General features: G+C 53.0%; 2 protein-coding genes across 5 annotated transcripts in view; both read left to right on the top strand.

The window, feature by feature from the left end:
- Positions 1-8,080, top strand: part of Nlrc5 (NLR family CARD domain containing 5) — a 70,766-nt gene extending 62,686 nt beyond the window's left edge. For 3 of the 4 annotated variants that reach the window (XM_055621194.1, XM_055621193.1, XM_055621195.1), the window contains 10 exons: positions 975-1,061; positions 2,720-2,803; positions 3,115-3,198; positions 3,321-3,398; positions 4,048-4,131; positions 4,214-4,285; positions 4,532-4,615; positions 5,932-6,015; positions 6,347-6,430; positions 6,910-8,080. In XM_055621194.1, the coding sequence (XP_055477169.1) occupies positions 975-1,061; positions 2,720-2,803; positions 3,115-3,198; positions 3,321-3,398; positions 4,048-4,131; positions 4,214-4,285; positions 4,532-4,615; positions 5,932-6,015; positions 6,347-6,430; positions 6,910-7,012 (844 nt within the window). In that variant the 3' untranslated portion in view covers positions 7,013-8,080. Of the gene's footprint in view, positions 1-974; positions 1,062-2,719; positions 2,804-3,114; positions 3,199-3,320; positions 3,399-4,047; positions 4,132-4,213; positions 4,286-4,531; positions 4,616-5,931; positions 6,016-6,346; positions 6,431-6,909 lie in introns of those variants that run through there. The other variant, XR_008721718.1, reaches the window with a different exon arrangement.
- A 5,315-nt stretch (positions 8,081-13,395) lies between these two features.
- The window catches only part of Cpne2 (copine 2), a 38,351-nt gene continuing 37,953 nt past the window's right edge, over positions 13,396-13,793 (top strand). Inside the window, exon 1 of the mRNA XM_055620999.1 lies at positions 13,396-13,555. The gene's annotated coding sequence lies outside the window, so the exon portion shown is untranslated. The remainder of the gene's footprint in view (positions 13,556-13,793) is intronic.

The following is a 13,793-nucleotide window of genomic DNA, read 5'->3' on the forward strand; positions in this document are numbered from 1 at the left end:
CTCACCCTCTTCTCAGGCTAGGGGAGTGGACCTTGTGCAGAGCCACTGTCCAGGTGAAGTAGATAGGCTCTTGGTAGGCTGCTGACTGCCTTTATTGGCCGAGGCTGTGTCAACTTCAGCACTGACTGTGTATCCTTAAAAACCCTATCTCGGGCCAGGCGGTGGTGCACGGCTCTCATCCCAGCACTTGGGAGACAGAGGCAGGTGGATCTCTGAGTTTGAAGCCAGCCTGGTCTACAGAGTGAGTTCCAGGGCAGCCAGAGCCACCCAGAGAAACCCTGTCTCGAAAAACAAAAAAGAAACAAACAAGCAAAAGACGATTTCTAGGAAACCAAGGCAGTTGGCCAAGCCACATTGCCTTGCTAGTTCAGACATAGTGTTTACCTCCCTAGGTTAAGTCTTCTTTCTGAGCTTTGATTTACTGGGATTATGAGGACTGAGTGAAACCGTGTGTGGTGAGTGCTGGAAGCATGGTCTGGCAGCAATCGCTTGGTAGGAGCTCTGGCTAATATTATCATTTTTCCCTCCCATGCTCAGGCTGGGGATCTTGAAATCACCAGCCACTGGGTAACACATGGCTGGGGCCCTGGAAAGGGGTCATGAGGTTTTATGTTCTGTTCCTGCTGCTGCTGCTTTTTCTTGTGACCCCGAGTAGGTCCCTTTCCCCTCTGAGCCTCAGTGTTCCTCATCTGTAGAATGGGGCTGAAAGTACAGCCACGTTTTAAGATGGCTCCTGTTATGTGCTCTCTGTTACTGCTCAGCACCAGTCTAAACATGTGGTTGAAAAGACAAAACCCCTGGCCATGGGACTCAATAACCCACACACAACTTATGGGTGCCATCTGCTCTTCACACTTTACATCGGAGGGCTGTGGGTATGCTAAGTACAGAGGCCTCATGAGTCTGGACAGGGCCTCAGTCATGCCAAGTGCAGACCCCAGGCATGAAAAGTTCATCTGGCCTCCTCTCTCCAGCCTCAGTCACTTTCCACTGGAAGCCTCTTCCTCTCTGGCCTTGCTCATTCAAGGACTAAGCCACATGACCCTACTGCAGCACCTTTGGTGAGTAACCAGTGACTCCTGGGAAAGAGAGAGCACCACTGATGAGCTCTGTTGGGACAGCACCCAGGGAAACACTGGGGGCCTCTGGAACCTGTGCTGGCTCCCTCCAGGGACATCCCTGTGCTCTTTCACCTTGGTGCCCATTGTTCTTGCCTTATAGCTCCCCCAGCTTCCTTGATACAAAAGTGACCTGGCAGGGTGGGGCTGGAGCCCCGTAGTAGCCCTTCCCATGCATGGGATTCTCTGCAGACTTGTGTTAAGATGAGAATTAGGACTGCACAGGCCCAGGTGCCCAGATTGTGTGTTTCCAATGAGCATGACAGTGCTGGGAGTTTTGAGGGGCCAGAGACCACACTTTGTCAAGTGATGGGCTGGATTTGATCTCACTCATGACCACCCCCTGCCTATTTGACAAGAGAAGGCCACCCTCTCTTATGATGTGTCTCCCCCCAGCAACACAAAATATTGTGTCTAAAACAAACAAAGGCATTTGGTTCTGTCAGAGGCCCTCTGGACTCTGGTTCGACCTGCAGTTAACATGCAGGAGAATGTGGCATACAAAATCAACCCTCTGCAAGGCTACTTGCTAAAATTCAACCCGCCAAAGAAAACAAACAACCCTCACAACAGGAGGGCAAAACATTTCCCTGGGCAGTTTAGTTTATTTTTCGTTTAGCTCGGCTCTTGCCTCTCATTTAGGCAAGATCAGGTGCAGAAAAGGCAGCAGTGATGATGATGATGATGATGATGATGATGATGATGATGATGATGATGATGACAGTGATGGTGGCGGTGGAGGTGGCATCGGTGTTAATGATGATGGAGAAAGGCCCCAGTTTCAGTTCAGATGCCTTAACTGGGGAACCCACATGAGCTTGCCGTCCTGCCAGACTCACCTGGGACACTCCGTTGCTGGGGTCTAGGCAAACAAGGCAAAGCTGAGGATTGTAGTGACTGTTTCAGGCCAGGGGCTTTAAGCATCATGCGCCCCCCCCCCCCCCGCACCTGCAACTGACTGTGAGTCTCTGCTGCTCACTTTTCTTACCTGGGATAGTCATTGCCACTGTGCTTACTTTCCTCCAAAGGTCTTGTGAGTGGCGTATGAGTTTTCGGGAGGATATAGGTTTGGCGATCTGTAGAGTTCTGCACACAGCACCTGCAAAGACCTTTGTGCTTCTCTGAGCCTGTACTCTGCTTCTCCAGGCTGAGCAAGAACAGCACTTGGTGATGGTGGCTGATGCCTTCTGTCACTCTTTAGAGTTGCTGACAGCTTGAAGGAGCTGGGACAAGTTTCCTGCCCTTCCCTTAGATTCCAAGCAACTTTGGCAAGAAAAAAAAAAGATGGGGGTGCGGTAGGATGCCATATCTCTTCACTTCTTAGTCTCAACCCTTCACACACTTCCACACTGCATAAGCAACTCCTGGGGAGATCCTTGGACTCCCAAAGATGCTATGCAAGAGTATCAGGAAAGATTTTAGGATGATGGCAGGGCCACTCTCCTAAATAGACACCAAGAGTTGGGAGTCCCATCCAAACGTGGGATGATGAGATTCCTGTGTGAGCTGAGGCCTTTCTCTGTCTCTTAACCAGGAGGGGTGCGGGAAAGGCGAGGTGGGTGGCAGGTTGATGGCTCTTCACTCTTGCTTTTCTTCCCAAGCTTGAGGCACAACAAGATTGGAGACGTGGGTACGCAGAGCTTAGCTGCCATCTTGCCAAGGCTGCCAGGGCTCAGGAAGTTAGAGTGAGTCTCAGCCCCACTGAAAAGAGCCTGCAGGGACCACACCATGTTCCTGGGAGACACTGGGCCCTGGCCCAGACCAGAGGTGGAAAGGGGAAGCTTTCCCAACCTTGGTGCCCAGTAGGGAGATTTGTGGCCTCTTAGGTCCTATTCTCTGGGTTCTTGTGTCCCATCAGGAGGGAGGCGTGGCTGCATCTCTTATGCAAATGTAGTGGGGAGGGATGAAGGAGGAGGGGTGAGGGAAGAGGGGTGAGAGAGGAGGGGTGATGGAGGAGGAAGGAGAGAGGAGAGGGTCCAATAAGCTCCTCTTTCAGTCTCTCATGGAACAACATTGGCCCAGCTGGGGGAGTGCAGCTGGCGAAGTCTCTCACCCATTGCAGGTGCTTGGAGGAGATCACGTGAGTATCTGTCCAGGGAGGTGCCCCACAGGACCCCTGGCCTACTTGTTCCTTCAGAACAGGGCAGAGTGGGGACCCTGAGCAGGCTGCCCATGCTCACCCTCTCCCTGCCCTTCTTACAGACTGGGCCACAATGCTCTGGGGGATCCCACGGCCCTGGGGCTGGCTCGGAGATTGCCCCCACAGCTGAGGGTCCTGTGGTGAGTGTCCTCCTGCTGACTGTGCACACAGAACAGTGAAGGGGTGACCCAGGAGAGGTGGGAGGGTTGAGCATCCCAGCCTGAGATCAGCATGGCCCATTCTCTGCTGCCACTCCCCAGTTCCCAGATGAAGCTTAGTGTTGACCCTACCCATTGTCTCTGTGAGCCCCCCACCCCCAGCCAAGTTTCTGTCCTGTCTGAGCCTTAGTTTTCTCATTTGTAACATGTCACCTTTCCTGCTTGAGAGCAAGTCTCTATAAGTGTTTGAATAAAAAGTGTCAGTAAAAGGCCACTTGCAAAAGCTTCAAGGGATTGCACTATTCTCTACAAGTCAAGTCCCTGGCTTCCTGAGACCCATGCATCCATTCCTAGGTCTGGGATTCTTATATATATACCATATTCTGGGAAGAGAGCTAAGACTAGAAACAGTATGAAAAGCTTGACTCCCTAATACATGAAGAACCCAAGCCCTGAACTTAGTGTATCAGAACCGTAAGTCAGGGACCTCGCCATCCATTGGGACCTTTGTGAGCAGGGACAGAGCCAAAGGCCAGCTAAGGTTGTTGCTCTAATCTGAGGCATAGCTAAGAGCGTGAGGCTTCTTGAAGGCTCCCAGCCCTAGGCTCCTCTCACCTTGCCCTTTCCACAGCTTGCCATTCAGTCATCTGGGTCCAGAGGGGGCCCTGAGCCTGGCTCAGGCCTTGGAACAATGCCCACACATAGAAGAGGTCAGGTGAGGCGGAGTCCTGCTGGGGCCGAGGGATGGGTTGGGAGCCTCTGTGTCACTTCTGACTGGTGTCTGTCCTCTCCCACAGCTTGGCAGAGAATAACCTGGCTGGAGGTATTCCACATTTCTGTAAGAGGCTCCCACTGCTTAGACAAATCAAGTAAGTAGCCTTCCCTGACCTTGTGGGCTCTTGCTGAAGGGCCACAGTTCTCTTTCAGTAAAGCCTTTTCCCAGGAGGTCCATTGAAGAGATGGGAGTTGAGGATGGGGGATAGGAGAACCATGATTTTCTAAGCGATAGCCCCTGGCTCTGGCTGGGCCACCCTGGTCCCTCCTGCTCTCGTTATGGGAAATGGGGTCCTTCTGGTTATGGCCTCTGTCTCAGAGGCCACCCTCATTCCATCCAGCCTGATTTCCTGCAAAATTGAAGACCAGGCTGCTAAGCACCTTGCCACCAACCTCATGCTCTGCCCGAGCCTGGAAGAAGTTTTGTGAGTACTTGGGTGGGCCTTCTCTCCACTGGTCTTCCCCTCTGGAGACGGGAAACCATTTCTTGCCCCACAATCTTACCCCTTGCTCTCCAGCAACACAGGGCAGAGCACTGGACCTCTCCTGCCCATTTCTCTGTCTGTGGGATGGGAAGGGGGGGGTCCCTTGGCCTGCAAAGGATTTTTGTCTTTGACTCTCCATGTGGGGGACGCTTTTCATGGCTTATGGAGTCTCTACCTGTGAATAGCCATTCTAACACGGAAGGCAAGAAGCTGGTGGAGAGCCCCCACTACCACACTGGCTGGGTCCCTTTGGCCATCCCACTGCCTCAGACCTCCGACTGTGGCAGCACTGTCAAATAGTTAAACCTGACTGCTAGGATTTGAGGCCCTGAGCATACAGAAGAAAATCCTAACTCCCAAAGTACGGGGAACAGTGCAAGAGGATTTCCAGGTCTGCAGCCTAAATAGTTGGAAGAGGTTTGTTTTCTCTGTCTCAGGATAGAACCCAGAGCCTCGTGCATGTCAGCTGAGTAGTATGCTGTTGGGGTAGCTGCACCCTCCGCTCTTCAGGTTCTTAATCCTCCTCCTTATGCCACAAGCCAGCACTCCTGATCTTGAACCTGCCCTTTTAAACCAGTGACCCTCCTTTTTTGTTATTGTTGTTTGTTTGTTTATTGAGACAGGGTTTCTCTGTGCAGACCTGGTTGTCCTGCAACTCATTCTAGACCAGGCTGGCCTCGAACTCAGAGATCCACCTGCCTCTGCCTCCCAAGTTCTGGGATTAGAGATGTGCATCACTGTCGCCACCACCACCCGGCTCGATCCTCCCCTTTTAACCAGTAGGAACAGAGCAAGGGACTGGGTCCCTGCTGGAAGTTCTGCCCTTAGGAGCGGCTGTATTCACTCTCTTCAGTACCTTCCCTCTAGGGTTCTTCCTATGGAGCTCCCACAAACAGTAGAGACCTGTGGTTCCATTGAAGATTAATTCCTTAAAACACAAACAGTGGTGGGGGAGGCTCTAAAACCGTGATGCACACCACCACATGGGAAAGAGACATTGCTGCAAGGTGTTTTCTCGCTGTGCATTGCGTCATACTATGGTTTCTCAGGAACATGTTGCTCAGGCATAGGGTGGGGGTGGGGAGGGAGGAAGGAAGCACCTTCCACTGAGGAGTCTTCCCAGGTAGGTAGTTACTCAAGCACCCGCAGGGTAACTTCTCTCGTACCTGGTGCTGCTGGCGCCTAGTGCTTCCTACTGTTTTCCTTTGGCCTCAATGTCCTCCTGCCTCTGAGTGTGCCCCTCCTCCACCTCGCAGGCTGTCCTGGAATCTCCTTGGTGATGAGGTGGCTGCCGAGTTGGCCCAGGTCCTGCCGCAGATGGGGCAGCTGAAGAAAGTGGAGTATGATATACCCTTGGGTGGGGAATGTAGAAAGGACTCACATCCTGAACAATTCCAGAGGTTACTGGGACATTCCTGCCTCTCAGACATCTGTCCAGTGTCTTAGAACACTCTGGCAGGTCCCAAGCCCCTGCCCAGCTTAGTTCTTCCCATGCAATAGGCTTCAGCCTTTCAACCGTTCCACAGGGGTCAGAGTCCACTGCTAAACTCTGGTGGTACTGGGAGGAGTTGACCTTGTCCTGCCTGGGATAGGATGTGGAGAAGGAACTCCCACCACCAGCCTCATGCTTGCCTCTCTCTTCCTCTTCCCCTGCCACTGCCCACTGCAAAGCTTGGAGAAGAACCAGATCACGGCACTCGGAGCCCGACTCCTGGCCCAAGGGCTGGTCCAGGGATCCTGTATCCCAGTCATTCGGTAATGAAGGGCTGGGCCTTGGGGTAGAAGGCCGCACAGACCTCACAGTGTAAAGCAGCCTCCTGCGGGGAGAGGCAGAGCCTGGGCTGAGGATTACCTGGGGAGACTTTGACTATTCCATCGGGAATCTGGCAGCCAGCAGCCCTGGATGAAATCCCAGCTCTGCTCTTTGCCAGCTGTGTTAACTTTGCCTCTGTAGCTGTATGTCTCTGAACCTCAAAGTCCTCGTCTGTTTCTACCTGGGAGGGTGCTGAGGACCGAAGGGGTGGCTAGGGCACAGAGCCTGAGACATAGCTCTCTGTGGGGCGGGGGCACCATGCTAAGGTGGCTGCAATGGTATATACGGCCTCCACTGGGTGACATGGGTGGCTCTTCTGCTTTAGGCTTTCCTTGATCCCAAACCCTGTGGGTAGGTTAGGAGCAGAGACAAGAGGATGAGAGAACAACTCTAGAGCTGAGGCCCATGTCTATGCCCACAGCCTCTGGAAAAACCCCATTCCTGCTGACGTAGCCCAGAGCCTGCAGAGCCAGGAGCCCAGGCTGGACTTTGCCTTCTTTGACCAGCAGCCCCAGGCTCTTTGAAGAACCCAATGGATCTCTCAAGACTTACGAGTCCAGCCCAGGGACAACATCACCTAACCAGGAGAGGGGGCTCAGGAGAAGAGAGAGTCCTATGATGTCAAATACGACAGGGAAGGCTATGAATGGTACACTATGACCTATTGACATGAAAAGCTCATGCTCATGACAGGGTATGCCAAATGTGGCATTACATGGGATTTGTAGAGTGGCTGGCACCTGGTCAGAGCCTCTTTGCACTGTAAGTGGCAGTACACGTGATCAGGGATCCACCCATGATATGGTGTCCATGTCACGTGACACTCAGCTTGCTGGGGAAACCACAGGCAAGTCTAAAATCTAATTTATTATTATTTAAAAAAGAACATGAAGCTAGGCTAATGGTATGGGCTATGCTATATGAACAACCTCTTAGCTGTTCAGGAATCTGAGGCAGAGGGGCTGCAAGTTCGAGGCCAGCCTGGGTAATTTAGTAAGATCCTGTCTCAAAAGATCAAAACGGGCTGGGAATACAGCTCAGTGATGGAGTGCTTGCCTTGCATGTGTGAAGCCCTAAGCTAAATACTCAGTACCATTTTCAAAAAGTATTTATAAGCAATTTCTGGAGCAGCTGAGCCCAGGCATCTTTCTGTCCTGGGTTGGGAAGGGAGTTAAGTACTGACTGTCCCAATACCCCAATTGTCAGGGCTCTGGGACATGCCAAGGACTCACCATGAAGTCCCTTCCTGCCAGAGCCCCAGTTCTCCCTTCTGTTAATTGGGTAAGCCACCCTTCCAAGGATGTTCAGCCCCAGCTTAGGAGCTAGCCTGACCTTGGGACAGTTCAGGCTCATCTGTTCCTTCCTGGTATACGGGACAAAGGCAAACCTAGGGGTCAGGATTAGGTACTTCCAGAGCATTGGGCCAGGCACCTGGCCCACCTACTACCTCAGCAGGATTTAGAAACCCTTGAGACTCCAGGTTTTGTGTGTCTGTGTGTGTGTCTGTGTGTGTGTGTCTTCCAAGAGGGAAAATATCTTCACTGCACTCCAAGTCAAATGATCAATAAACACAGACAGTCCTCCTGCCTGTAGCTGGTGTCTGATAAGTTTCCTGCCTCTCTGAGGTCAGAAGTGCACCACCTCTGCACTGTGGACTGGAGAACTGGAGAGATGACAGAAGTGTGCTAGGATGGGCAGCGGCTCGAAGTTATCGGTCCCGTGACCACAGACACCACGCCAAACCTCACCTGTCACATGAGGCAGGTTATCAAAGTTCAGGTGGTAGAAACAGCTTTGTTTGACATACATAATACTTAACCTCTTCTCTGAATTGATGGTCAGTATTTAAATTCTGGAAATTGTATTTTAAAATCCCAACTCTGGCTTTTTAGGAGATAGTCTAAAGCCAGGCATGCTTGCATATGCTTATAACTCCAGCCCTAGTGCTTCGGTCATATAGGGAGGAGATACCAAGGTCCCTCTTTGCTACATTTCAAATTCCAGGACAGCCTGGTCTATGCGAGATTCTCTGAGGGTCAGGGGAAGCTAGTCCAGCCCCCCCCCCCCACACACACACACTTGAAAGAACAAAGCTACGCTGATGAAGCCACATGATGTGACCTTTAGCTGGGACACACATCCCTCAGGCTGCTACAATCCCTCCCCTGTCACCCTGACACCACACCAACTACCCTCTTTTGGTTTTTGCCTGGCCGAAAGGGTAGAATATTTGGAACATGACTGAGAACGGAATGTGATTTGGCCCCTTCCATATCTTGGAAGGCGTGAACTGTTTCTTTGGGTCACGCATGCTCCATACACATACAATGTATGCACGTGTACGGACACAAGATGAGGTGAGGTCGGGAAAGCAAGGTGAACAAAGTCCTTGCCACAAAGAAGTAAGTGCTTATTACACGCTATTTCCCTTTCTGCTTTAGGGTTGAGCGTCATACGGGGTGCGGGGGTGCGGCGATGCCCCAAGTACCTACTCTCAGTGGGTACAAGTCCCTCCTCCTCCCACTACGTTGTGAAAAGCCAGGCCGGTAGGGTGCAGTTACAGCTCAGTAGCACTAGAGGGCACGCTGGCCCACCAGTGCTTTCCTGATGGAACTCACCAGAAAGAAGACCATGGGACCCCATAGGAGGTTAGGTGATGTTGGAGGCTGTTCCCATCTGGCCAGTCGCTTGGTATGTCAAAGCATGCTTGTGGCTCACCAGGATGACTTGGCCCTGACCTTTTCGGCCCTCCACACTGTCTCTGGCATCCCGCCAAGCACGAGGAGAAAGTCCTCCGGCCAAGTGCCAAACACCCATTCATCATACCAGGACATCCTTATCGGGCCAGAACAGGGGCACACCTGGCGCCATCCACCACGATCATGGGCAGGAAGTTAGCAGGTAGAGGACTCAAGAAGTTTACCAAGAAATCCTGGGTCAAAATCCCGTTTCCCTGCCCGGGTCAGCTAGCAGTTGTTGTGCCCCGCTGTGCCCTGTCTGGCCCAGATAGAATTCAGGATAGTTCAATTTTAAAAAGACCCAAGCACGTCCACCGGAAGTGCCAGGCCGAGCGAGGAGCACACAGGGTAGGACCCGAGGAGAGGAAGCCAAGGACACGGAGACAAGCTTTCATTTTTCAGACCACCATTTTACATTTGGCTTTTCAGCTTTCGCCCCCCCCCCCCCCCAGTTCTAAACTCCAAGAAACTCACAACAGCGGCCCCAAAACAGACCATGTGCTGACTGGCAACGCGGAGCTGGCTATGACCACCTCAAGTCTGCGTGCCAATTCCTTGTTCTTTTTTCCTGAGTAACTTCCTTTCCTACCGCCTACCAGCTTGAGAACCTTGGCGGGTTTTCATCTCAAGCTAGTGGGGCCCAGTGTACCTGAAGGCTTCCTCCCAGAGGAGGCCCAGTTTAAGAATATAGAGAGAAGCGAATGAAACCCAAAGACGCGGAGTAAGAAGCTTGAGCGCCTTCTCTAAGAGGTAAGGATGTGGCCTGGCCTGGGAGCACCTAAGTCTGCCTGCAGGGCTGGGAGAAGCTCATGCTGTTTATCACTTATTCATCATCCTAGGGGTTCACAGATGGAACAAATGTCTGTCTTCCTGATAGGAACTGCAGTTACTATTTCTACCTCGGACCTGAAGCTTTCCTGAACTACTTTGCCTGTCCTGTTCCCCACCTCTACCGCCTAGCACATACAGCTGTCTGGAAGCCACTGTGCCAAACTGCCTTGGGAAATTGATGAGAAAGCTCCCTATAAAAGTCCAGTTATTAAAAAACAAACAAAAACTTCCATGTGCAATGAATGTGAAGGTTCAGCGTCAGGAAACCTGGGCCTCCTGGACTGACATTCTGCATTTCTAAGAAGTCAAAAGAGAACCTGGGGGCGGTCCTAGATTGGGAATGGAAGTGGCCTACAGGTCTGGGTGTTCTGTAGACAAGGAAATGAAACAGTCCTGCACCCTGCCTGGGTTCTGTTTTGACCAGCCAAAGCAGGCCACATCCAGAGTTTATAAGAAAGACGTAAGAGGCTAGCATGCTGAAGATTACCAGGCAGCCCATGTCACCAGCAGGTCACACCTCTAGTCACCAGTGGGTGGATAGACATCATCAACAGTGAAAGAAAGAAAGCCCTCCTTTGTCTATGGTCACACCACCCTGAGTACTTCCAACCCCATTTGAGCTTGAGGAAGTGTTCCCTGTGACTCCAGCCGAGCTGTGGTCTGAACCCAAGCAAAAACTGCCCTCCCTGAACACAGGTGACCTCAGACCCATGAGACAAGGTTTGGAGTAGAGCTGCACGCATTATAATTCCTGACTCCCTCCGTCCCCTCCCTTCCCACATACCTGAGGCCCAGCCAGGTCCTGGCAGTGGGTGTGCTCAGGATGGCTTTGACTCATAAGCATGGGGAAGGGTTCGGGCCACCTGGGTTACTCTGAGCTGTCTGTCTGTCCAGGCAACCAGCACCAGAGAAACCAACCTCAGGAACGTGTGCTGACTTACATGCCCCCCACAGGGGCTTCTTACGGGGCTCAGGCCTCCAACTGAGAAAACTAGAAAACTCTCTAGGCCCCCAAGGGCAAGTCTTCACCCACTTTGCACCCTTGCATCTTTCGAGCAGAGTATGACACTAACCTGTTTCCTGGTCTCTGCCCTTGGCTTTAAGGCAGCTGTGACATACAGCCAACATGTCTGATACTTGCCCTTTAACGTATACCTGTCCTTCGGTTTCATCAAGAGTGACACAACTGTTAGTCAAGCTCTCACTCCTGTGACAAAACACTTGAGATCAGCACCGAAAAGGAAGAGATCCTCTGGCTTGTGGTTTCCTCTTAAGGTGTTCTGGCTCCATTGTTACTGGGCATCCAGGAAGGCAGAACATCATACCCCATGATGCCAAGGGAACAGAGAGGTGGTGGAAAGGAAGCCCTTTCATCAAGGACAGAGGGAGAGGACTCCCTCAAGGGCATGGTCCCGGTGACCTTCCTCTGGCCAGCTCCCACCTCCTGAAGTGTCCAGCACTTCTTAGTAGTGAAATGATTTACAGACCAGTACTTCAACAGGAAGCCTTTGGGGACACTCCAGATCTAAATCATAACTACGTTCTAATTTTAAAACCTTTTTTTTTTTTATTCATCCCTTCAAGAAACCTTGTGTCAAATAGCAATTATGCCCTTTCTCCCTCCCAGGCCCAGGTGACTAGAATTCTCTTTTCTACCTCTGTGGGGAATGTATCTTCTGGACATTTTCTCAAATGGAATCATACAGTATGTGGCCTTTTATGACAGGCTTCCTTTGAAACCTTCCTGTAGTGTGTCAGTAGTCTCCCCCCAGTTAACAATATTCCACCGTGTGGAGTGTGCACTGAACTTTTGTGACACAGAGTGGATCCTTCTCACTTCTTGGCTCCTCTGAACCAGGTTGCTACAAATATTCGTACTCATCTTTTTGTGTGGATATACAGTTTCATTTCTCTTGGGAATGGAATTGCTGTGACCCCTGACCTTTACTACTCTGTTGTCCCCACCAGGGCTTAGTGACATTTTCCTCCTGGACATTCCAATCACCTTATTCTTCTGGGCTCTCAGTCAAGTGCCATGGCTGAGCTGGGTTCTCTATGATAATTACCTTTAATCCTGAACTTTTCCATCCATCTACTTGTCTACCCGACCTGCCTGTTGCTTGAGAAGACTATCCAATCCCACTACCTAGTGCCTAAAGGCCAGTGAGATCCTGGGGGCTAACCAGGATAATCAAGGAAGGCTTCCTGGAGGAAGTACAGCAGGAGTCGGCTCTAAGAGGCGCTACAGGTTGCTTTATCCCAGAGCAAAAGCAGAGGGCATCCAGGACTTTCGGTGCAAGAGGACTGAGGAGAATCTGGAGAAAGACAGAATGCTCCGGGGACAGGCAGGCAGAGAACAAAGCTCTGTGCCCTGGGGCTGCTTGGTGGGGGCCCTTCTAAGGCTGCAAAGTGCCAGTGACTCAGACGTGGAGCGAGTTCATAGCTGCAGTGTGAGTCTCCCGCATTAACCCTTATCTGTCTGGAATAAAAAAAAACCCTGCAACCTAAGCGGCCAGGCTTTCAGCCACACAGTCCAGCAATCCGTGCACATAAGGGCCAAGGGCTTTGGCCACGCCTCTGAGATCTCTGGACAGCTACGGCCCCCCGTCACGGAATCTGGTTAAAAGAACTCGGGCCCTGATGGCCAGTGGTTAACTTGCTCAGAGGGTACAAAATACCACAGAGTGGCCACCAGCTGCCCAGCGACAGAATAGTCCCTTAAGAACTGCTGCCTCTTCTGGGTCAAAAGCGGGCTGCGCAGAGGGGAGGCCTCAGCTCCGCGGAACTGCTCTCCCGTTGAGCCCAAATCCCATTCCAAATGTCTTTATCTCGTCGTCTTTGTCACGGGAATATGTGTCATCTTCCCAGTCTCTGGCGGCAAGAAAACGCTATTGAAAGAAATATAAAAAAATAATAATAATAAAATAAAAGAGAGAAAAACACTGCCGTTCTAGTGCGGCTCCAACAGCTCCAAAGCGAGTCCTGGGCGTCTCCCCGAGGGCTCCGCGCAGAACCCTGCTTGCTTTGGGGGTGAAAGTCGCGGGCGGCGCGGGGTCTAGCGAGCTGGGAGATCGCACTCGCGGGTCCCCGCACCTCCAGCGCGAGCGCACCGCGCGGAGCTCCGCGGTGCCTGGTGCCCAGACCGGCGGGCCAGGTGCCGGGTGCGAACCCGCGGCGTAGGGCCGAGAGGCAGCCTTCTGCGCCCAGGTCCTCGCGGGCCACCAGCCGAGAGCGGGACAGGCTCCCGCGCAGCCGGGAGAGCCGCCCCTCCAGGAAGCGCCCGCCTCGCGCCCGCTTCCCGCCCACATCCTCCCTCGACTGGAGGGAGGAGCCCGCGCCGCAGCCGCGGCCCGAGGAGGGCCAGCCGGGGCGAGCGTACGAGTGGGCACGGCCCCGCGGGCAGCGCCCTGAGCCTGTCCCGCGCCGCCACCCGGCCGACAGCACAGCGCGCGGGGATGTCCCGGCGGCCGGGAGCACGCTGAGGCTGCGGGACGCGCGGTGAGTGGGGGGCCCGTGGCGGGCACGGCGAGAGAGGGCCGGGCACTGCGCGCTCCCAAGTTCGGCCTGGGGCTCCGAGGGGAGCGGGTTCTGTTGGAGGGACTCCGACGTCCGGAGCTGCCGCCCCTCCTGCCGCAGGCCCGGGTGACTCAGCTTCCACCCTGCCACGCGGGGGCGCCCGTCTGCGGGGGGTTTGGTGGATGGGCGGCTTCGGAGATACTGGCTAGCTGTTTGGGGC

This window comes from Psammomys obesus, unplaced genomic scaffold (assembly GCF_907164565.1).
Source record: "Psammomys obesus unplaced genomic scaffold, mPsaObe1.curated_primary_1811, whole genome shotgun sequence".
In the NCBI taxonomy this organism is placed as follows: domain Eukaryota; kingdom Metazoa; phylum Chordata; class Mammalia; order Rodentia; family Muridae; genus Psammomys; species Psammomys obesus.